The 25,313-nt window shown below is 35.9% G+C and overlaps 3 protein-coding genes across 5 annotated transcripts in view; 1 reads left to right on the top strand and 2 right to left on the bottom strand.

Annotated features, from left to right (window-relative positions):
• The window catches only part of LOC137386896 (replication factor C subunit 2-like), a 37,798-nt gene extending 32,632 nt beyond the window's left edge, over positions 1 to 5,166 (top strand). For both annotated transcript variants that reach the window (XM_068073098.1, XM_068073099.1), the window contains exon 7: positions 4,762 to 5,166. In XM_068073098.1, the coding sequence (XP_067929199.1) occupies positions 4,762 to 4,863 (102 nt within the window). In that variant the 3' untranslated portion in view covers positions 4,864 to 5,166. The remainder of the gene's footprint in view (positions 1 to 4,761) is intronic.
• LOC137388848 (RWD domain-containing protein 4-like) overlaps positions 1 to 25,313 on the bottom strand; it is a 145,026-nt gene that overhangs the window by 61,781 nt on the left and 57,932 nt on the right. The window lies entirely within an intron of this gene.
• LOC137387690 (50 kDa hatching enzyme-like) lies at positions 9,188 to 12,686 on the bottom strand. Of its 2 annotated transcripts, none has more exons than XM_068074178.1 (7): positions 12,631 to 12,686; positions 11,705 to 11,939; positions 11,177 to 11,303; positions 10,760 to 10,986; positions 10,453 to 10,657; positions 10,163 to 10,335; positions 9,188 to 9,999 (listed from the first exon to the last, which is right to left on the bottom strand). In XM_068074178.1, the coding sequence occupies exons 2-7, from the start codon at positions 11,936 to 11,938 to the stop codon at positions 9,589 to 9,591; spliced, it is 1,377 nt and encodes a 458-aa protein (XP_067930279.1). In that variant the 5' UTR covers position 11,939; positions 12,631 to 12,686; the 3' UTR covers positions 9,188 to 9,588. The 2 variants fall into 2 exon arrangements, with proteins under 2 accessions (XP_067930279.1, XP_067930278.1); XM_068074177.1 differs by lacking the exon at positions 12,631 to 12,686 and adding an exon at positions 12,133 to 12,271.

Below are 25,313 nucleotides of genomic sequence, written 5' to 3'. Positions count from 1 at the left end.
TATAGCGAACCAAACGTATAGCGAACCAAACGTATAGCGAACCAAACGTATAGCGAACAAACGTATAGCGAACCAAACGTATAGCGAACCAAACGTATAGCGAACCAAACGTATAGCGAACAAACGTATAGCGAACCAAACGTATAGCGAACCAAACGTATAGCGAACAAACGTATAGCGAACCAAACGTATAGCGAACCAAACGTATAGCGAACCAAACGTATAGCGAACCAAACGTATAGCGAACCAAACGTATAGCGAACCAAACGTATAGCGAACCAAACGTATAGCGAACCAAACGTATAGCGAACCAAACGTATAGCGAACCAAACGTATAGCGAACCAAACGTGTTGCCATCAAGTCACTCTCACACCATACAGAACTCCGTTACTATACATAATAATGTTACATTTTATTGCCAATCATAACCACTAAATAAGTATTTGTTACCAATGATATACAGCCCCAAAGGATAGCCGACGGCGCTCATATGGGCGGGGTTTAATTATGAAGCTCTGTTAGGATTAACCCGGACACGGCACCCGAACAAACAAATATGCTGAATAAAGCACCTTGTAAATTTACGAATATTATGAACTATAGTGGTTATTTTACTTATCTGTTGAATTCATTTTGTTGTCAAATAAATATAGTATCCCAATATTGTCACCGTTATGATCAGTCAGTTGCCATTCACAAGCATTCGTGATATTAATAGTCACAATCGTAAAATAGCTCAAATTCGGTTTTGCATTTAGATTTTGAGTATGAAAACTACACTGCACAGCTTTGCCTGCTGTCCCATCTTATTGGCAAGGTAAAACAATGTGAAACCGATGAAAGACTTTGTCATTTTATATTAGGGGTGGCAAAATATTAATCAAAAACTAGAAAAAAAATGCCGTTGTTCGGGTAATTATATTCAACTTTAGGCATATACTACGACCTTTACTAATTTTAAATTTACTAAAAATAGGTAATTTGAAATGTTTTATTTTGATTAGATACATTATTTTGGTTAGGTATTACCCCTACATTGCAGAAATTCAATGTTTGCTATTGTGACCCGCGGGGTCTACTGGCTGAATAATCTAATGAAACGATAACAGCGATTCGTGTTTTCTAAAACCTAACAAGGCAACGCGACCGCCCCGCGAGAGTTGTGTTTGCTTTGAAACCCAGGCTAGCACAATCCTAATAGAGCTCCATAATTAAACCACGCCCATATGATAGCCGTCGGCTATCCTTTTGGGCTGTATATCATTGTTGTTACTTTGTGAGCGTAGTTAGTGAATTGCAACAATTGAAAACATGTTTTTTCATTGTAATATTCTGTTTTAGGTGTTTTGTTTTTAAAGGATGAGAATGGATTAATTCGTATTTAGCTATTTTAAATTGGAAAAGGTAATTGAAGATGAGAGAGATTTGACATATGAGCTTAGTCCTGGAGCGCATTAAGTTCGTATGTCGAGGTATGACTTTATATGGTGATGTATATAGTATAATGGTGTATATCGTATAGTGGTATATATTGTATAGTGGTATATACCGTATAGTGGTATATATCATATCGTGGTACATATCGTATAGTGGTATATGTATATATATATGTATTGTATTACAGTATATATTGTGGCGGACGTTGCATTTACTTTATTTACTCCTATATGCCTTATACTGTCTTGTCCTTTTAAATATCGTGATTCGTCTCCCCTGTCTGTTGTATATGCTTATTTCTTATTACTCTGTACGTTTTTAATCGGCGACGCCAATAATTATTTAATCATACTTATACTTCTTTTTATATTATTATTATATTCAGTTTCGACCGTGTGCTATGTTTTTACTTGTTTTTGTACATATCCACCTTCCTTTTATATGGTAGTAAATTGGGTGACTTGGCAAGATGGGCCAGGCTCTCAGGGGAGTTGTGAATGCCTCTGTTGTACATTGATTGTGGCGCTTACAGTCAAATACAAACTTATTCACTTTGAACTCATACACTCTTTCTCTGCCTGAAACAGGGGTAGATTGCAGTAGCCAGTTAAGGGAAGGCGCTTGACCTTAACAATATTGTATATATATTGTATTGTGGTATATATTGTATATATGGTGTAATGCTATACAGTGGACCCACCATACAACATTAATTCGTTTTAGTGTTGGCATCATGAGGCGAAAATGTCATGTAAAGGGGTATGGAAACCCATTGCAATTATTTAATGCAAACACCACCTGGCGAAAAACATTAAAATTTTATGTTCGTACTGTACATTTTAAAATTAGTAACAAATAAGTATATTAACCTTAGTAACTATAGTTACCTACAGTAATTTTAGTTTGTTTAGTGGTTATGATCTGCAATAAAATGTAACATGTATAGCAACGGAGTTCTTACCTTCGAGACAGACATATAACATAAACGTTGAATTTAACTTAAATAAATTTAACTTACTAAACACATACTTAAAGCTAGGTTTTAGTATGTATTTTACTAAACTCTAATTCATGACTCCGGTGTATGCAGCACATCGACTGCCGAATTTGAATTTAGGCAGACATTTTTATTGACGTCGTATGGCGAAAAGATGCCATAACGAGGTGATGGAAAAACATCGTGCTCCACATTGTAAGGCGAAAAACCGTAAAACAGGGACGCCATAACTCGGGGCTGCACTGTATATGGTATATATGACTTAATGGTATATATGGTGTATAAGAAACAGCTAGGTAGATTGTATCATTCGATGGAGCGATATTTTTAGATCAATATGAATACTAATTTGTCAGATGTACCTCCTTACCAATAGTACTGTGCTTTTAAACATTTGGCATAGTCAGTGAAGTTTTGGTAGACCGAGAGATAAAAATATTTAAATTTATAAAATATTCACCGCATTTTGTAGGTACATATATATTTGAGCTTTAGAATACAGTCATAACTTTGCTCTCAAACTTTTTTGAACTCGACCAGAAAATTTATGGTTTTTTACGCCTCAGACTTCGACTAAAAATTCAGCTTTCGACCAAATGGAAAGAAGCCAAGTTAAAGTTAACCTTTCTCTCTGTTACTACTGGACTACAATTGTAATCGGTAAGAATAAGAAAGGTTTTTGGTGTGCCACTTTTTTACACAATCTTTCATAGTATCTTTCGTTATGAGATTGTAACCTTAGCATAAGCTAAACTTCGCTACTTTACTGTTATGTTAAAATTGGTCAAAATAAAACATGGGAAACATGAATTTTGATGGATGTGTTTTATTAAAATAAAACACAGTCTGTTTTTACACTTTATGTATGTATAGCACACGGTACACGAGACTCTGAGTAAACTACTTAGATGCGATTTGCTACAGATACAGCAGTACAGTACATTCCCTAACCTAGTCTATTATTAGATTTCTATAAGATAATCACTGTATTTTACCCATTACCTCCATTCTTATTACATGTGTATACAGTTTATGGTGTAAAATAGCAAAACAAGACTTTAAAAGTAGTTTTTAAACTTGGAACAGATAAAATTTATTTACATTAACTATAATAAAAAAGTTTTTGATTTTAAACAAATCTCTTTTCAAACAGCCTTTTGGAGCAGATTTTGGTTAAAAACTGAGGTTTGACTGTAACATTCATTGTAGGTTAGTAACTGCAATGTAACCATGCCTACAAAATGCTATTGTGATGTCGTAAAAGTTCACAGGGTCAAGCAAGGCGAGAAAGTTTGTCAAAACCAATGGTTTCTTTTCATGTCCCGCGACAGGTGACAGTCATCAAACACCTGGTCTGTGTATCAGTCATCGCGTGACAGGTGTCATGTGAGGGGCATCATGTGATAGACATGCCCTTACTGCGTATTGAGTGGTCTTCTCTGTAAACCAGCCAGATGTGTCTTTCATCGCTTGCGTCAAAAGCTGTTTTTGAAATTTGTAACAATGTTTTTACCTTTGCTTCTTGGTAATCGGCCTATCATTAACTCTAAGGCAGCACTTTGATGTATTGCCATACTTGTATCATTAAGTATTAATCGATAGACAATAATATGCCTCTCGCTGTTTATAGTATAAACACCTGTTAAAATATTTCCCCATTTTAATTATTAAAAAAACTATCTGCAGGACGTTTTACAGTTTATATATTCCCAGGAAAACAAAACATATCTGTATTTCTCTTCCCCTGACAGATAATTAACTGACGCTAATTCTCTTTGGATGAGCTGAAGATTTAGTGCTGTGTTTAGCTCCTAATCCACATCTTAGCCCAATGTACCGGAGTTACTTAACTCGGTCTCCGCCTTCTCTACCCGCAGGGCACAACTAAAAGGGAAATAGCTCTTCAACTGATGGGTATTTTCTCCGAGACAAGTATGGGAGGCTAATTAGGTTGACGCGGCGTTTAACAATTCAATGTATCTTTAAAACATTAGCTAAGCGTTGTTACAGGCTCTGGCAGTATTTTGTGGGTCAAGGAACGCCGGTATTTCTAGTCTGATTGAATGTCTGTTTTGACTACACGCTGTCTTGTGGCCCGGATTATCATAATCATCTCTCTTTATATTCAAACCCGCCGATCTTTTTCCTCTCTGATCCAGCTTAAGTTACCATTGATTGTTGTTATTTTCTTTGCTTTCCTTATTTCATGACACGTTTCATCGCGTGAATCGTAATGTGCTTAGGGGATAACAACTCGCTTTTGTTGCAACACAGTGTCTTTCCTCATCTTGTCAAACATCACCTGGCGTTTCTTTTCATCTGACAGGAGATCGGCTTTACGCAGATGAGAATCCTCGACGGCCTCACAACATTGCTGCAACTTTCCGGACTGCTGGCCAGGCTCTGTAGGAAGACTATATTGGAGTAGAGAGCTTACGTGTTGACCTTGACCTTCGCCCTTGACCTTATCTCGGTCTTACTTCCAGTCCTGTTAGCGTTTCATTATTCTTCAACAAGAATTCTTCTACGTATAGCCATATTTCTACCGAAAGTTAGTTTTTCTGTTTTGTCGGCCCGCCTGACTGCAAAGTTTTTTTTTAAATGATGCTGACAAGTTTTGTATGTCATCCATTTTTCTTATCACTGCAAGCTTCAGTCTGATAAATGCATCATTTTCATATGAAGAGTCTTTTTGTATTTTATGGATATAAATGTCGTTATTTGACCTAGAGGCAACTGTGATGTTTGATGGTACTCTGCTGCTTACCATCTCCTGTATCGTGTATTCGAGTCCATTAATTCAGCATCGTCCTAATGATTAGCATTTTGTGACTGCAAACTCAAAAAATTATTTTTCATGGTTGTAGCTTTGAGCTGCAAAGTTTGGTTAATGCGAGAGTAGCTTTCATGATGACTAAGTTGTTTCTAGGTCTTGTGATTTTAATTAAATGTTATAATTACTTGCATCTAAACAAGTTATTGTAACTATGTTGAATTTTTTCATGTCATAAGTATCACACTATTTGAAACCAATACTCACCATCTTTGTGTTGTTAAGAATCAAGTTTGTTTCATCAGAAACTGCCAATGGATATTATGATAGTCATTTTAGCAGATTTGCAGAAAACCTCATTTTTTTCCAATCGGCTTAGCTATATTTTTTCAAGCAGTCCGTAGTAATGTTCTTAAATGGATAATAAAATGCTGGAGTATTGTTGTAGAGCTGACAACTCGGCAATTAAGTGGATAGCAGCTGTCCATCATGACAAACTATGGAAAGCATGAAACAGCTGTCTCAATCTCTCACACTTAGATGCCTTAACATATTTTCCGCACGCATTAAATTATATTGAAAACTTTCTGACATCTTCAATGAATTATACGCCATTAAATTTGTAAAATCTTGACAAATGTATCCGGAGATTATCGTGCCATGTGTATGCTTTGTACTTCGAATAAGTATAATCTTATTACAGCATAGCTCACTAGCCAAGATGTTAACCTCTCGCCAGCATTCTTTTCTTCCCGCTCCTTTAAACCTATCTTTATGCTGGAACCTTCTACAAACATTATCGTTATAGATCAAACATTGAAGTCCACATTTATGTTTGGTCTTTTATAGGCTGTCTATGGCAATGGCGACCCCATTTCCTTAGCTAGGATAAGCTCTGGTGGTCTCTTTAGTCTACCGCTAAAATATTATAAATCGATTCATTACAAACAAACTAACAGGCTTTTATAAATTTGGTTTTCAACTATTACCAGCTTTTGAGAAATTGAATAAATGGGGCATTCTGAACACAAGTGGGAAATGATCAATCAAGTCTGGGCGAGGTGATCCATTTGGTTTATCCATGTTTGGCAGGAAACATTTTACAGCAATGACCACAGCCTTTGTTGTTATTTTATTTTCCCAGAAACATAGTGGATGGTAAAATGCTGCTATTGGAAGGCGGTGGCATCACAATTAGCAATCTCAACTTTTATTAGTTTTAAAACATGTTTCAACTTTTCAATGACAGGAATAGGTATGTTAATAATGTAATGATAATAATTTGAAAACAGGAGTCAAGATAGAGGCATCAGTAGGAAAGTGCATGGCACCCCCTCCCATGGCACCGGGCTGCTGTAGCGTATCCTTTGTATTGTTTGACCCTTTTCAGAGCCTGCTCTTCTAAAAGGGATAGGTCATTCTACACGGCATGAATTAGCTGGTTCAGGAAAGCTACAACATTACATACGAGTAAAACAGTGTTTTACTTGTTCCAAAATGTAACTCATATGAGTTGATACAAACTGGAGGCTCTCCAACAGAATGTCTCTCCGCCGCCATATTGGTAGTTGATGAGTAACTGCTGTTAAATTGCGCCATTGATTCTCCAGCTATGCCTTTCGACCGCATCAATTGAAACTCTACAACCCAAACATCAGGGTTCTTTGAGGCCGACTCTCAGGTTAGCCTCTTTTTAGAAAATTCATTGGCTTCACTTAACAGACCTTTTATAGAGAATCCTTACAGAACATTTTCATTATTTCACTTCAACAGGTATTACATAGTTTACTGCAACTGGAAGACCTCACTATGCTGACTACACTAATAATTTTAAATACTCACAAAATATTAACCGTTCTGACATCTGCTCACGCACTTACAACATTAAATGTTTCTTAAAACAACCTAAAAAATTTTTGCGATTTCACCTTATTTCTCCTCAGTTATAAACTGGTCACTTGAAACAATGTTAGACCACAGGCTAGCACTGTTGCTGACAACTGCAAGTTAAATATTCATAAAAAAGACTGTTTCATTTTATTGTTTTCAGACTGGGTACTAAAATGATGTTTTTATAAGAAAAATTGCTACTTATAAATGTTTCTGGCTACCTAAAGTTGGCTATTTGTGAAATAATAACCATGCATGTAAATAAACTCAGCAAATTATATTAAAGGTATTAGAAATTTAAAAATGGACTTCTCAACTTTTTATAAGAAAGCTGATCATATCAACTGGGCTACTAGGAGCAATAGAGGAAGGCATCCTTAGTAAATATAACAAGTTTGAAGCTTTGAAGATGGTCACATTCAACTATTGAATATACAATTCGCACTCAGCATGTATAATAATTATCTTGTCTTAAGTGTATGACATACAATCAAATGTAACGTTTTATGGTTTCTGTTAAAGAAAGCAGATTAGAGTTGCTATTTCGAAACAATAGTACTTAGAGGGCTGTTTGCTGCGTATGCGATACGCATGTCTGCCGTGGCTCATTTCTCCCTAATGATTCGAGATATCTCGATTTTCCACCAAATAATCGGTTCACACATTTCTCATGATCGCGTTGGGTAAAATCTTGGGTAAAACTGGAGATCTGATTTTTGCAGTCAAGTTTTTTGAAAACATTGTTATTGAAGTTAGCCTGTGGTTCAATTATTCACACAAGTGGTTTATACTGTGGGGATCTGTTTATTGCTGTTTATTGACCAATAGATCTCACTGTGAAACCGACAATGTGTGTTTGTCAAAACACTAATTCAACCCGCAGAGATATATGGCTAGCATGACTCTAATAGGAATAAAATGATTAAGAAGTTAAAGTCCAGCTAAAAGGTTTCAAATCGGCATCTGATAAACTAACAGTCTGACAACATTGCCTAGCAACAGCTGATTACGCTGAAAATAAATCTTGATATTACAACACGGTTTTTTCCCTTTTTGTCTGTATAATGCTGCAGATCTATATTAGCTAGGTAGATGAATGTGGGGGTTTAGCTGTGTTGGATTAGTTCTATGAAAGTGGAATTAGTTTTATAAAAGTGGGCCAAGGGGTTGGGATGCGAGTAGAAGAGATGGACTGGCAGGGCTTATGTGGCAAGTAATAGCCAAGTTTATCCACAAAGTTGATGTCGTGATTAACACTCGTTTGTTGTTTGTGCTTAAAAGGTTAGCGGAGTGAAAGTTAAGTACATGTAGTTTGAACTTACAAGAAAGGAATGAAGGGTGGAGGTACGGTGATTAAATAATCAATATTAGTAAAGACATAAATATTAAAATTAGTTTATTTTGAGATTTTTTTTGAAGTTTCAAACTAAAAATAAATTTTTTAATAATCTTTTAAAACAAAAACTTGTCTGTTTCATTTTTATGCTCTCTGCCTGTAGTACAGAGTAAGCTATATTCGTGTTGCCACTCTGCTATGGTCATAATGCAGCGTGCAGTTATAGTTCCCAAGGCTTTTATGCTCAGCAAATGGGTGCAAAATAACCAGAGAGCTAGCTTATCAACTTTTCAGTTTAGTGTGTTATTTTATAGAACAAGCCATACACTTTTTCTATAGCCTCAGAGCTTTCACCTTCACATACTGCGGTTTCACCAGACAGAGGGCTGCTGCTCTTTAAGCAATTTAGGATAATGTGGATTTAAAAATTATTTTGAGCTTAGTTCAACAAATTCTTCTCAAGCAACCAGCATCGGGCGATTAGCACGGCTTACTTTATCATTTTTTACCACTCAGGCTTCTTAATTGTTATGAGAAGTCTTGATCTCCTCAGAGAATGAGTCACACCCTTCGTAATTGCCTCTACACCTAAATACCTTTGCGTCAGGTGACACCGCCTTATCATTCATAAATAGCCCTCTCATGGGCGAGCGACCATCATGCTTGAAGCTACAGTTTGTGACACTGTTAAAATATTTGAATGGACCTTCTTCACATTGACATCTATTGTAATACAATATACAGAGTGTATAGTTTAGAGTAGAAAAATATCTCTTTACATTAAATATGGGTAGACGAGTAGCGGTATCACTCCGTTTACTACGAACACAACTGGAACGTAAATAAATAATTTCGCTTGTATCAAGAGAAGAATAAAAGATTAAATGATTAATATCAGACAGGATATGATGTATGTGGAAAAGAAAAGAGAGCGGTTTATCAGCCATGCTAAAAATTTAGACCAGTATGCTTGCTGACTGTCGCTGCCCATGATTAAAACAATGTTTAGCACCAAATATATTTTGCCAAATGGCAGTATGTAAAACAAATTATAAAGTATTGTCTATGAAGGATCGGTAGGGGCAAGCCATGACGACCGGCAGTTGTCCTGAGAATTTACAAGAGCAGATTCGCATAGAATAAATGAAGCTCATCTACTCCGTGCCATAGATCCATCGATTCTCCGACGCGTCAAAGTACCAGTAGTTAGCAGCCGTCGTCGTCGGTTCGGGTGCTCGAGTTGCTGGGGGGTGAGCAAAGCGCACAGGCTGCAAATTAGTGGGCCTGTAGCGTGGCTGGTGACCAGGTGGAGCGAAGTTGGTTCCATTCGGTTTATAACGTCGATATGGCGTTGAATCTCTTGTAGGAGAAGGAGGGGCACGCGTTGTTGGTCTAGTTCGCTGTCTCCTCCAAGGAGCTTGAGTTGTAGCTCTTGTTCGTGACTGGGTAGTTGGTCGTCTTGTAGTAGGTCGCCTAGTAGGTGGGGAGCGTCTTGCGGTAGGTCGTCTTGTTGGTGGCGCAGGTCTTGAAGTTGGGCTGGGCCTTCCACCTCGTGCAAATACAGTCTATCAACAGAAGACAAAGGTGTGAGTGTCTGTGCAATTGTTGTTGAGCAAATTTAAACAATCAACTATGTTTATAACTTTTTTTGATTTTCTAACCTTTTTTTTAAATGTAAATTATTCAAAATTTGTATGATTTCAAATGCATATGTATTTTTATCTGCACCTTTCCATTCCTTCCAGGGTAGAGGGTCGTGATTCCTCGGAAATCATCTCGTGGTAGAGTTTCTTCATTTTGTCCGATACCAGATGGATACATGATCGCATTCTTGTCAGAAGAGTGGCTGAGGCCAAGGTTGTGTCCCATCTCATGACAGATCGCCCACTTCATGGAGACTCCTGAAACACCCATTGTCTTATAATAAAAGATATTGCTGAGTGAAGTGTCAAAAGCAGTGTTAATCAGAATTTGACCTTGTTGAGGAAGTTGGTTATTGACTCAAGCCAAAGACTCACCAAATCCACTCTCTTTGCTATTTCGTTTCCAGGTCTCATGGGTGTCCAGTTTGAGATACGACGATTGATCACCCCAGACAATCGGAGATAGCCCGAGACCAACAGTTCCCCATTGTCCATCAATGTATTCAAAAGTGATATCGATGTTGCCCTTGACCCCAAATGCAGCGAGTTGGAAGTACAAGCTGGTAGGCTCTGCCCACAGCTAAAAACAAACAAAAATTTATGATCATCTAACATAGAGCCAAGTGTACAAACACTAGCTAAATATGTTAAACAATAACTTAATTTTTTGATGGAGACTCACCTTTGCGCACTCTAAAGCGATGTTCTCAACAGTTGTTTTATCAAACCCAGGGATTCCTCTGTCTACGCTGATTTGTAAAGGCATCATATCAGATGGCCACAAATTGCTGCCTAGCTTCGCCCATCGTTTTGATCTGCTACCAGTTTTCGAGTCCGCATCTGGTTTTTCATCAGTATCACCGCATCGAGGTTTTCGCATTTGGACGATCTCATCAAGACTAAGGAGTCCTGCATTGCAGAGATAAATTGATGAGTTATGACGCACAATGAGCATGCTCGAAAGATGGATTAATCCTCACACGGCCGTCTCATTTAATTGCCACTAGACACAGAGACCAAGCTTAATCAAGGATTATGGTCAGTGCTCACAAAGCTCTTGTCATTGACGTAAAAAAGTGATTAAAGACTTTCGGCTTACCTGTTTGCTCAAACTTATAGAATTTTTGAAACTCCATAAGCGCATCGTGTGCCAGTTCTTGTAGAATCTCTAAACAATCTGTTTGGCATTCCTCAGGAGGGCAACTCTCGCAGCCGTGATCAATTTCCTACGCAAAGAGCAGAAGCAAAATTGTACAAAATTTTTTTGTAAAGCAACAAAAACCTTCAACAAAATATTGCATATTAACCTTTTCTGACTTGTATGTATCTAAATTGTTAAAAATTCGTTTCCCCTCATTAGGTAAAATATTAAATGTAACCATAATTTTTTTGCTAAATTCTGTATATACCGGATGCGTATTTAATAGATGAAAGGTTTGTATATAAAAACAGACTGCAACTCTATTCAGTAGGTTAGCTATGTAAAATTAATCATAATCATTTTTATAAAGGATCTTCAAGCATCCAGAATATAAATGATAGAATAAAATAATATAATTGAATAATAGAACAGACCAATTAGAATAATAATAATCTACACTAAAATAATAGAAAAGGAAATAATTACTTGTGGCATGTATTTATATACTCGTAGCCATTTGACGGCCTCTTGGTAGCGGCTGACTTTATTGTCTTCTGCGAATAGTTTATTAGTTGGCAGGTCTGTAGCAGGAGAAGTAACGCTGGTTGGTTGTGTTTCGGCAGATTCTTGCTCAATAACTCTCGGAAGTATGACAGCAGCAGATATTTGTCCAATTAGAAGTAGTACTATAGCTGCAGGACTGTACTTGATGGCAGCCATGCTGAAATATAAATGTATATCATCAAAGACAATCTGAGCATTATAAGTCCTTATCACTTTATAATAGAGCTAAAATGTAAGTATATAATTTTGTAAAGTATATACTTACATAAGAATTATATATACTACATACTTAAATTACAATATATACAATTATGTACAGCTGTGATGAACTGCTCAAAATAATTTCATACCTTCGAGTCTTTGAAGAAAGATACAGAATTAAAAGTTGAACTAAATTGTGTTTTAAAGAAGGTGATTGTGTCTATGGTCTAGGTAAGTCAAAGTGACTCAGTGCCAATACCACATACACGTTCGCACGTCGAGGTTGAGTTGAGAACTGAGGGGATAGACCCTCTGCTATAAAATATATCTGTAATCCTTGGCTATAGCTCGAGGTTCCAGCAGCTAAGCAACCGGTCCTAAAGACGGATGGGATTAAAAAAAGTGCTTCCACAAGATTAGCGAATTATGGCACAATCATATCTCCTGTTCGCTAATCAGCTCTCGTCAGAAGCTCCCGATTTTAGCAATTAATACAAGCTCATCAAATGTCATCCCTCAATTTTAAACATGATTTACAACTCAGTTTTGAAATAAGAGTTCTCTTAATGAGGATTATTGCATAACTAACTACTCCCGAATGTACAACTACAAACCTTTGTCTACTGACAAATAGTAAATAGACATACTTATTTTTTTATACAGTGTAATGATATTTCCAGTTGTGCGAGTTGCTGTAGTCCGCTGTATGGAACAGGTCTGCAGTCGGTGAAACTGAATACCTTGTTCTGTCGCAGCAGATGTTTAGTTCCCTTTATATACAAGTCACAACTCTGAATCATTGACTCATTCAACCGCATCTCCATTGTCAATGATAGAGGGTTCCTGCCAAGACACCAACACACCATTTTTCTAATAGGTAATCAAAACCCTGCGTCACACTAGAAAATGTCATTCATTGATACAAATCTCATGAGCAGATGGCATGAAGTTCGAAGGAGGCGAAGTGCCAGAATTTCCTCACCGGTTCTGCAGAGTTCAAATAGTTCAGAAAGTTTGTGTTTAGCAAGCAGGTCCTATTGGTTAGTCAATATATTGTTTCTCTTTTGCAAGCTCATTGTCTAGCCTTATGTATAGCAACCCATTTTATTATGGTAGTCTTACGGGAAATTTTCATCCGTAAGCTGGTCTGGTTTATAAGCAAACAGAACAAGTATGAAAACTCGACAATCCATTCATAATGAGGAGATATTTAGTCAGCCATAAAGAAGCTAGCAGTAGATCTACAACACTTTCTAAAGGCTAGTTCATTCTATGTCGCCGTAAGTTAGCATTGTCCTATCTTGGCAATTACTTATTGACTAGGTGCACAGTAAACCGAAGACATCGTTTGGAAGTTTGGAGCTGTCAAACTGTTCAACTCTTCAATGGCTTCAAACATCATGGCAGTTTCTGTCAAAGCATTATTTGTGAAAATCGCTTTTCTAGTTGGTAAGATTTCACGAGTGAGTGTCGACGATTTGATATCATACTTTTACTATTGGCCAGAGTTCAATATGGAGCTTCCAATGCTCTCAAGGGTTGCATATCGCTCCTTTAGAATTTACCTATGATGACTTGAGGTCATTCAAGCAGAAGAAACTAACAAAATGTTCAACTGTTTAAATTCTGCGGCATTTAGTTAATCGGTTGGTGAGTTTGCTTCACCTCAACGCAGGTGGATTGCTGGTGATAATCACTTTTTATATAAGTTTATGTGATTATTTTAGTTGCTGATTTGGGTTTGTGAATTACCCAGTAAATCAACATACTTGACTCATTATTTGTTAACTCATCGCCGGCGAAGAGTGGAATGTATGATTTTTGTAATTAAATTACAATCTGAGTTGGCTACAATTCATCTATTCATGCCAGTAGTTTATACTGTATAGTTTGTTTTTCTGCGGTGTCAGCCAATAAGATTCATTACTGAACACCCAATCATAATATTAAATTACTCCTTGTTTTTAATGAGCCAAAATACAAGTAAACGTAATTCTAACAGCTAACTCTTAAAAATGAGAAAAATGCAATTGCTGTCTGCTATTGGTCAACTCGTTGCACAGATATGATGCTGCAACTATTCTAGGGGTGCTCAGCATAGCACGTGAACAGCAATGCTGCTTACACTTGCAGTGTTTTTGTCATAGCAATTTTATTCAGGAAAATCTATCTCAGATTATTTAAGTTTCTACTCACCTGCTATGAAGTTTATTCTGTTTGCACTCTTGGCTGCCATTCTCTTAGTATGACCTTTGCTATATTCTGACAAGATATCTTTACCAGACCCAGCGTTTAGAGTAGCTAAACCAGGAACCCAGTTGTCACATGATATATGGCAGTAACAGGACCTACCCCTGTACTTCATCACAGACATATTACGAATCACTGTCGAATGGTTCTGAAGGCAGGTCATAGGTCAAACTGCCTGTAAAGTGGCACATCATTATTCAAAAGTAAGGATCGTACTCAGTGACAAATGATATTCATCTATTGCATTGGCAATTAATTTTTTCTACTGAATTATATTATACATGTATATAATCTGTTTTCTATGTATTTATGAACTTTCTGCATTTTAGTTTTACGGTTGTCATATTATCCTAGCTTTGCAATTTTGTACTGTAGGCCTACTGAGGCAAAGCTAGTTATAGAATCGGCTGTGGTATCTTTTGCTAATCAAGTTTATAGTTGTGTTTACAAATACATGTATCTATTGAATAAAGGTCTATACACCACCATTCTATGCAGACCTAATCAACACTATTATATGTGAGCCCAAGTACCACTATTACATATGGACCTAATCACTACCGTTACATTTATGAAGGGAGTTGAGATATAACCTAGTTAGCTTTCCATTGAACTTTGACAACGTGTGATGGGTGTTTTATGGACCTGCCAGTTTTTGACCCCATTTACAAGTTAATTGACGCACATATTGATAAGGTAAATTTATTATTTAGGAAAATCACTTGAACGTAAATATAATGGCGCTGAAAAGAGATAAAACATGAAAACCTTTACATCTATAAAAGTTCAACAGACTTTATCACTGACCATCAGCATTACTTCTCACTTTAACTCATTTTTGAATAGATTATTATTATTATTACTATTATTATTATTATTCCTATTGTTGTAAAAGTTTTTCTTCACAGTCGTGTGGTGGTAGGTGACTGGTTGTAGAGTATGTTGAGTCCGGGTCTTAACAAAAGGCCAAAGGATCCAACATCTTCCTCAATTCCACTAAGAGAGGACCTTCCTCAATATGTGAGCTGTTCCTAAGATGGCCGTCTTTTGTATAGTCTCAAAAGACATGTTCACTCCCACCTCCGCCAAGTATGCTATATGCCTCATTGATATTGTTTCGAGTGCACCAATTACTATTGGTATCACTTCAGTCTTCACCTTCTACAGTCTGTTTATCTTGAACCCAAGCTCTTTGTATTTACCAATCTTCTCATCTTCCTTCTGTACTACCCTTGTGTCTCCAGGTATTGCTATGTCTATGACCTGACACTGTTTGGTTTCTTTATTTATTAGTATCAGGTCTGGTCTTCTAGCTTCAATAACCTTGTCTGTCTGCACATTGAAGTCCCATAGCAGCTTCACTTTCTCGTTCTCCAATACAGCTTCTGCACGGTGGTCGTACAATTTTTCTGTGTGGGGCAACTCATGTTTCTTGCATATGCTCCAGCGCACTGCACTTGCCACTTTGTCATGCCGCCTTTTATATTCTGTCTGTGCGATCTTACTGCATTCGCTGACTATGTGGGACACTGTTTCATCTTTCTGTTTGCACAATCTGCATTTTGGATCGTTTGTTGACTTTTCTATCTTGGCCTTCCTATAGTTGGTTCTTAATGCTTGATCCTGGGCAGCAATGATCAGGCTTTCAGTCTCTCGTTTGAAACACCCCCTCTTCATCCATTGCCATGTCTCCTTTGCTGCTTGATCTTCTGTCTGTCTTAGATGTTGTCCGTTCATTGGCTTATCATGCCAGTTTTGCTTTCGTTCAGTTTTCTGATGGTTTCTATACTCTTGTCGTCCATCTTCACTGTTGGTATTTATGATCTTACCGGCTATTCTTATAAATTCGACTGGGCTGCCTTCTGTGTACTTTTTCAGACTGTGACATTCGTAATTCACAGTTTCCTCAACACTCATTAATCCTCTTCCTCCTTGGTCTCTTTCAACATATACTCTATCTACATCAGATCTGGGATGAAGACCTTTATGCATTGTCATCAGTTTCCGCGTCCTTCTATCCAGTTGCTGTAACTCAGCCTTCGTCCACTGAATAATCCCTGCTCCGTATCTGTACAAGGACACAGCCCATGTATTGATAGCGGTAATGAGATTTCCAGCAGTCAGCTTTGATTTCAGCACTTTCATAAGCCTGTGAATGTATTCCTTCTTGATCTTAGCTTTCATTTCAGATTGTTTTATATCATCTGCCTCCATAACTCCTAAATATTTGTAGCTTTCATTATCTTCTAGTTCATGGATTTCTGTTTCATTTGGTAGCATGATATTTCCTCTGCCAGTTAATTTCCCTCTTATCATGGTGATGGTAGCACACTTATCTAATCCAAACTTCATACCGATGTCATCACTGAAGATTCTCACTGTGTGTATCAGTGTCTCAATCTCATTCTTGTTCTTCCCATACAGTTTCAGGTCGTCCATATACAGTAGATGGTTAACTGCACATTTGTTTTTGAGATGGTACGCTGGTTTAACTTTGCGCAGTACAGTTGTCAGGGGTATCATTGACATCACAAACATCAAAGGAGAAAGACTGTCCCCCTGAAAGATACCTCGGCTGATCGATACTTTTCCTAGTTCTTTCCCTCCACTTTCCAGCTCTGTTTTCCATTGTTTCATACCTGCTGTCATGAACCTCTTGATGTTTTCTGAGATCCCTAACATATCCATTACTTTGATTATCCATGAGTGAGAAACCATATCATACGCTTTTCTGTAGTCAATCCATCCTGTAGTCAATTTCTGGATTGACTACAGAAAAGCGTATGATATGGTTCCCCACTCATTGGGGACCATATCATTATTGTTATTATTATTATTATTGTTATTATTATTATTGTTATTATTGTTATTATTATTGTTATTATTATTATTGTTATTATTGTTATTATTGTTATTATTATTATTGTTATTATTATTGTTATTATTATTATTGTTATTATTGTTATTATTATTATTGTTATTATTATTATTATTATTATTGTTATTATTATTATTGTTATTATTGTTATTATTATTGTTATTATTATTATTGTTATTATTGTTATTATTGTTATTATTATTGTTATTATTATTGTTATTATTATTATTATTGTTATTATTGTTATTATTATTATTGTTATTATTATTATTGTTATTATTTTTATTATTGTTATTATTGTTATTATTATTATTATTATTATTATTGTTATTATTATTATTATTGTTATTATTGTTATTATTATTATTATTATTATTATTATTGTTATTATTATTATTGTTATTATTTTTATTATTGTTATTATTGTTATTATTATTATTATTATTATTGTTATTATTATTATTATTGTTATTATTGTTATTATTGTTATTATTATTATTATTGTTATTATCGTTATAATTATTTTAAATGATCTGCTGTCTTGGAGCATTGTATTTGACACAAATATTGTGGTCTCTTCATCTGAGCTTCTCAATATTAATGTAAGTTCTGAGTTTTTGTAGTTCTGTTTAGGCTGATTTTAGAAGATATATGCAATATAGCTTGCTCTACATCATAGACGTATAAGTAACTAATGCAATATAGCTTGCTCTGCATCACAACAAGCTACAGAGGTCATGTAACGGCATTTTTAATTCTACATATAGTTTTCAAATCCATTTGTAATTGGCTGCTGGCACCCAAAGTAATCGCATTCAGGTTTAGTAACATAGTAAAATAGCATTCAGGTCTAGTAACATAGTAACATAGCATTTGGGTCTAGAGGTGTTCAGTTAGCCTGTGTTTGCGCATTTCCACTTGTTACTATAATAGTAGGAATATTTGATCTGTGCACAAACGCCCCGTTGTAAACCACTCATCTCAAAATCTATACAAAATATTTTATTTAAAAATTCAAGAAATTGGTTAAAGCTGTTATATAGTTTTTGATATAATCTAACACAAATGAAGTTAGTTATGAAAAAGGTGGTTTTGAGAAAGGTGGTTTTGCAAGAAACAGTTTTGCCATTCTACAATTCACTCAGGTTACTGGCTCATATCTGATCTAACTCTGGCCACAAACCAGCGCCCTTGAGACTTACTGCTAGCAATCATATGCAGTGTTCAAAACAAAAGGCTAATGCTAATCAATTATATTTTAACAACAATGTTACATGTAGTTACATTAAATACTGGAATAATATTAGATTAATGGATTAATTTTGCACAATATGATAAGTGGCCTTTGGCAAGGAGAAATGTATAAGCTGTATAATTAAACTTGATCAACACTGAGTGCACTCTGACAGTGACCAGGGAACTATACCACTATAGGACTAATGACCAGAGATGATCAACACTGCGTGCACTCTGACTACGACCAGGAAACTATACCACTATAGGACTAATGACCAGAGATGATCAACACTTCGTGCACTCTGACAGTGACCAGAGAACTATAACACTATAGGACTAATGACCAGAGATGATCAACACTGAGTGCACTTTGACTACGACCAGGGAGCTATAACACTGTAGGACTAATGACCAGAGATGATCAACACTGAGTGCACTTTGACTACGACCAGGGAGCTATAACACTATAGGACTATTGACCAGAGATGATCAACACTGAGTGCACTTTGACTACGACCAGGGAACTATAACACTATAGAACAAATGACCAGAGATGAGGAAGTTATTAGACTTCAACATCTGACAGCTACAACTAAACAGGGCTGAAGGAAAAGTGACTTTCACTACTAGCATCTTTTCTCTGGTCATCACAAAATAAATCAAAAACACATGCTTGTTGAGACATGCTGCAACAGCGTGTTAGTATTTAGTGAGCGATGTGATGTGACATGATGCAGCTTTGAGCCCAGACCTTTCTTCAAACACAACAGACTGTTGAATAAGTGGGAGGATGTCTGATGAGTAAGAGCTATCCATCATCAATATAGGGCTGCTCTCTTTGTCCTCCTAGCCATTCATATTATCCACTCATTGTAGTGGCTAAGGCTCCTTTCCAAATGTCTTACGTCAGCCTTCACCAAATTTGATGAGTCGGAAAGTTAAGCATCCGAGGTCGCCCACAAAATTGTCACCTTTGCCAATTCTAAAAAGAGCAATGATTCGTGTAATCCATGGTCATTTTCATTGAGCTCAATGTTTGAAAATATTTCTTTCTTACAAGTTGGTGCCTGACAACTCCTCCAGCTGATGTTTTGTGTTGGATTTCCAACTAGCAGTGCATGAGGCAATGAAGCCCTTAATAAAGCTACATGTATATATACAACATAAGTATCAATGGTTTCACTTAACTAAGGGTTACAAGCTACAGGCCTACATTATACTCAGTGTAGGCAGATCTAGGCATGACTTTCAGAACTACAGAGTGCAGTCTGTGCGGTAGCTTATAAAGATAGTGTGAAGCGAAGAGGATTGGCAGAGTATGCCGAGATGCTGACACTTAAAAAGGAAGGTTATTTTAGGACTTATATCATAGGGGTTTACAGACAATCAGAATGTCCTCTTCCTTCCTACCCTCGTTTCCTCACCTTTTCCACCTCCATTTTCCCTCTTTCTCTCCTCACCACTTCCCCCCACCCCTCTAACAACTTGATAGGAATGAGTCTCATGATCAACAGCACATAGTTGTAACTTAATGGTGTGTTCAATAATCCATATTGAAAGTAGGAAGTCTTACCGGTGGATGACTTAGCGTTTAGGAATTGGATGTTATCAGCTCACCTTCCTGGTAAAGCCAAAGTTACAAGGTATGCAGTTCAGCTATCTAGCAAGGTATAAAAATTATATATAGCAGACCAATGGACAAGTGCCTGGAGTAAAATACATTTCATGATATGTGTTATTTGTAGTAAGTTTAACTTAGTAATAAGTTTTAGAATTAAAAAACAGCAATTAAAACGTCTGCGTTATAAATCTTTTGAAAGTTCTACTTCTGTTAGAGTTATCGCCTGCTCATCCTCGCCATGCACAGACTTTCTTGTCTTTAAAAAATTATGTCACCACATGGTGTGTTGGTCTGCATTATCACTAGTTTCAAGCAATGCATATGCTAGCCTTTGATAGCGTAGACAGAGTGCCTGAGTAAGCTTTAGGCACTCGGTGTACCCTCTCAATGACCTATCAGCTCACTCGGTTGTGTCAACTTCTCACCAGTGGATCTTCAGACCATCGGTCTCAACGGAACTGTGACAAGCTATATATATATATATATATATCTGGGTACACCCAACTACGCCCAATACAATTCAAAACTTTGAAATTATGCTTTGAAGATTGTTTAAAAGGGTAAATTCTTTAGTGGATTAATTCTAGAATAGGGCTACCGTCGAGTCGCGCAGTATTTTTAACAATGTTCTAAAAGAGTACTCAAGTGTTGGCACACGAGCAATCACTTTTAGAAGAAATCATGCCAATTCTGTGATTTCCGTCTACATGTAATTCGATACAGCAACATCAACAAGGTGTTATCTTGCGCGCTTTGTCATGACTGCTTTTACAGAGCAGATAAGTTGCTGATCATTGTACCAAAGACGCTGCCATGCACATCTTGAGTTCACAATTCAGGAAAAGCATTAAGTCATCTGCTGCGTTCTTCTACTTTCATTTTCTTGCGATAAGAAACATAGAGTTGAGTATTTGTTTTTAATCGTGCTGCACAACGAGAAATTTTCAAAAACCCGGTCTAGATAAAAGTCAGCTATCTTTAAACTATGGAGTTATCTTCTCTGCCGAGAGCATCAATTGTGAAGTCATATTAATGAGCTCTCACGAAACAAGGAAGACCTATGTGTATCAGACAATAATTTTGAAGATTTATCGCCGTTTATCTGCTGCTACCCAAACATAGCTGAGCTCAACCACATTCGCTGACCCAAAATTAAATGACAGAAAATACCAGTGAGAAACGAATTTCAAAAAGAGGGATTATATTCACAAAATGTCTCTGCACCTGCTGATCTTTAGCCAAGGATTCCTAGCGATGACAAATGAGGTGCCAGCAACTGTTTGCTCTAGCTAATGAGGCAGGAGGTTTTTCAATCCGCTGCAATAGAGTCGTCAAGTAATTAGCCACTGGAATCTGGTAGTTCCGCTGCAGGAAGTGTGGTGAGACGTGTGCCAAGACTGCCAGCTGTACTGACATTTACAGTAAATTAAATAAATTGCGCATTTTCCTTTCAATAATCCTATTGATTAGTCATTAGCAATTATGGATAGAGTCTCGGTCATGCTTATGTCAAAGTTGTTTTGACTGAACAATGGTTTGACGTGGGTCTTGTGTATGCATTGCCAAAGTCTCTTGCTATTACCAGTGTCCAGTGTATGTAATTACTTAACCATCGAAACCGAGCCAGCAACTGAATAGTAAGGGCTTCACAGTTCCACCCAAAAGTCAAACGTGTAGATGATGACACATCTTCAAAAGGCTTAAAGGTTGACTTGCAACATAATTCATATTACAGTTATTTGGTATCAAAAGATTCACCATGTTTTACTCTGCTGTGTTGTAGGTGCAAAATAAGTGGAAATGTGATTACGAACTTTTAAAAGCTTAAAAACAAACATTTAATTGCAGCCATCACGAAAACACAGTAAGTTGAAATCCCTCTCCAAAACAGCTCAAATGGGACGTAGTTGAACACGATGGCTTCTGTTTACACTTTCATGCAACCTCATTCGTCGAAATAATTTCGCAAATATACTTCGCGCATTCAATAAAACCATGTCTATTGTTCTTACGTGTCTATTTCATCGTCATTGTAATGCTGCCACTTTCAGCACTGATGTCCTATAACCTACAGTGAAAATTCGTTTAATTTTTTAACCTTAGCTCCAAGGAGTATATATAATTATTTGATAAACTTGACGAGCTTGTTGGTCACCTGTGATAATCGAAAAATGCTGCAGAAATTGTTCACGCTGTTTGACAGGAAGTACGGGTCACATGATCAGATTACAACTAGTCGATTAGACTAAGCCGAAACAAAACTGGAAAGTAGCGTGCATCTATATTTGATACAGGCTCTTCGGTAAAACCCGAAGTGTTTGTCATAAACTAGTGCTACGAGATGTTTTATATTGAGCCTTTTATTGGCCTTTCAATTCACGGAATTGATTCAAAGATTCATGGCTGTAGGTGATTCTATCAGACTGTTTACACATTTCAAACAGACCTTGAAACTTTAGGTGTTGAGCCTCATTTTTGGAGTTGTCATTTCTCAACAGATAGCTTGCAAACAAGCTGAAATGCTAACAATTTTGATAGCACAGCCACACACAAATCAGAAGTTTGGTATAAATGTTTATGCAAAGTAGATGTCTGCCTGCAATCATCATAGCTGTGAACAAGCGCCCGCTGTCATAGATGCATATTGTTATATTGGTAAAGGTATAGATACAGGTGTGGGTATATAGATATGTACATAAACACCCACACACACGCATATATACATGTATAGATACATAAATTTTCATGTATATATATGCATATGCACATGTGTATATGTACATATATATACATGTATATACATGCATATACATGTGTATATATATACATACATATACACACATGTATCTATACATGTATTTATATACAGTATACTTATTTTATACATACACTACCTATTTATACATATTGTACCTATGTATACATAAATGTATCTAGTTATATACATACATATCAATAAATGTATTTATATACATATATACAGGTATATATACATACATGTATATATATAGATATATATGTATATATATGTAAATATATGTATATATAGATATATATATATATATATATATATATATGTAAATATATGTAAATATATGTATATACATATATATATATATATATATATATATATATATATATATATATATATATATATATATATATATGTATATATATATATATATATATATGTATATGTATATATATATATATATATATATACATATATTTACATATATATATATAAATATATATAATTACATATAAATCTACATACATGTATATGTACAGGTATTTATATACATACATATACATACACATGTATATATGTATGTACATACATACTTGAACACTTACTAAAGCAAACTGTACTAAAAAGAATTTTTGTGGAGTATAATAATAGTAATAATAATAATGTAAGATGTGGAAAAAATGCTAGTTTAAAGTCACCACAAATACGGGTATATATACTACGCATTGATATGATACATAGATATGCATATTAATATATGTTTAGTCTTAGGTGTAGCCAAAGACATAGATTCAGATGTACATGTACATGTATGTATGGATATGAGAAGCAGCCTATTATGAATAGAAGAAGAGGTATCCTCTGTATATTTTATACTTGCAAAAAGTTGTAAAATTTTCTTGTTTACGATGCAAAAATCAGAAATCTAAAAACCTGCTTAACAAAAACAAAGCCCCATTTCATATGAATTGTTTCTATACAAGGTACAACAGCTGTTGTACCTTGTTTCTATACCAGGTACAACAGCGGTTGGGCTATTGTTTCTATACAAGGTACAACAGCGGTTGGGATATTGTATCTTCTTTATTCTAATGCGCTCTATATCCACAATTATTTTATTATGTAGCACATCAACAGCAAGAGGCGAAATTCACATATTACTAATATTGAACATGTTGGTGGGCTCAGAATAATTTTAAGCAATATTTCTATAAGTGTAACAAAATTCAGTTTTGAAAATGCAGCAAAAATGCCATAATTCTTCAAAAACAACTACTAACAAGCATAGAGATGCCATCCAATAGTGAGATACAGTATGTGCCTCTATAGAGTGTATACCTCTACGTGCCTCTTACTGCATGCCAATAGATGACAAGACCTACAAATGTTGTATTTTGTAATCAATTATTTTGTATTTTGTAATCAATTATTTTGTATTTGGTAATCAATTATTTTCAATTTGGTAATGTGATTTATAGGTAAGGATGCCTCTCTGACCCTTATTTACACTTCATTTGAGAATGCTTTTCAAACAGGCCAATCTGCTCATGCTAATCGTTGTTTCATGTTGAAATTATAATTTCTCACGAATAAACATTTTGAATAGGAAGTATTGATGTTATGACCGTTGTTAACAAACTAATTAATAGGTCTCAGAAGAGATTATCTGCTCTTGCTTTACTCTTAATATACTTAATATACCGAAGGAACAGCTTGATGTCAGTACACTTAATACTTGAACCGAGGGTTTCCTGGCTCCATTCGAGGAACGCATTTGATAACCTAAGTGTTATGCCATAATATTTTGTGAGGATTGGTGACCAGTGAAGTCTATTAACGCATAAAAATAAGGAAACACAGATCTTGTTGGCGGTTGATAAAGCTGCCTTATAATCTTTACTCGTTTAAGCTCTCTGTAGTAGGAGGTATTAAGGATTAGTGGCTGACTCACTGCACTAATTCTAGTCATATCCTACCAAGTTGGCGAGCCGCCAGGCTTAAATTTGTTTTACTTTAAGTGGATTAAAAACACTATGATGCGCTTAAAGGTGAACTTTGAAATTCAGCTCAGTGCCCGGTCATTATCTGTTTCCTTTTAAAGGTTTACCTGTTGACACTTGCCATCGTAACTCAATGTCATAAACTAATTAGTTACGACACAATCAAGCCTCCATTAAAAGGTTGTTAGCCTTTTGTCTGTTTTACTTTCATCTGTAAAACAACAAACATGCACTAGAGGGTGTGCCTGTACCTCGTCGATTAATAAATATTATGCATTAATATTCAATATACTGCAACATGAATCCAGTTAACAACTTTGTATTTAGTATGACAAAGTTGTTTCAGTGAAATTCTTATGCTTACCAACTACATTTTAGTGTAACAGCATTTTGAAAATTTAAAATTTGAAAATAGATTTATATGCACACATATTTCTTGCTAAATATAATTTTATGAATGGTTGAGAAAGATAAACAGTTGTCAGTGTTAAATTCACCTTCTCATCTCCCTCTCTCTTATGAAAGAGATCGGATAAGAATAGTTTATAAAATAGAATCATAAAACGAAGATAATTAATTTTGGAATGTTGCTT

This window comes from Watersipora subatra, chromosome 2 (genome assembly GCF_963576615.1).
Source record: "Watersipora subatra chromosome 2, tzWatSuba1.1, whole genome shotgun sequence".
Lineage (NCBI taxonomy): Eukaryota > Metazoa > Bryozoa > Gymnolaemata > Cheilostomatida > Watersiporidae > Watersipora > Watersipora subatra.
The sequence above is the reverse complement of the archived record's forward strand: the minus strand, read 5'-3'. Positions and strand labels throughout refer to the sequence as shown.

Bases quoted from the DNA above. Each gene is read 5' to 3' on its own strand.
- LOC137387690 (XM_068074178.1), bottom strand. From the start codon at position 11,938: ATGGCTGCCATCAAGTACAGTCCTGCAGCTATAGTACTACTTCTAATT. The intron at 10,987-11,176 runs GTAAGCCGAAAG...TCTGCAATGCAG, and splicing joins CTATAAGTTTGAGCAAACAG to GACTCCTTAGTCTTGATGAG. The intron at 10,658-10,759 runs GTGAGTCTCCAT...GTTTGTTTTTAG, and splicing joins TCGCTTTAGAGTGCGCAAAG to CTGTGGGCAGAGCCTACCAG.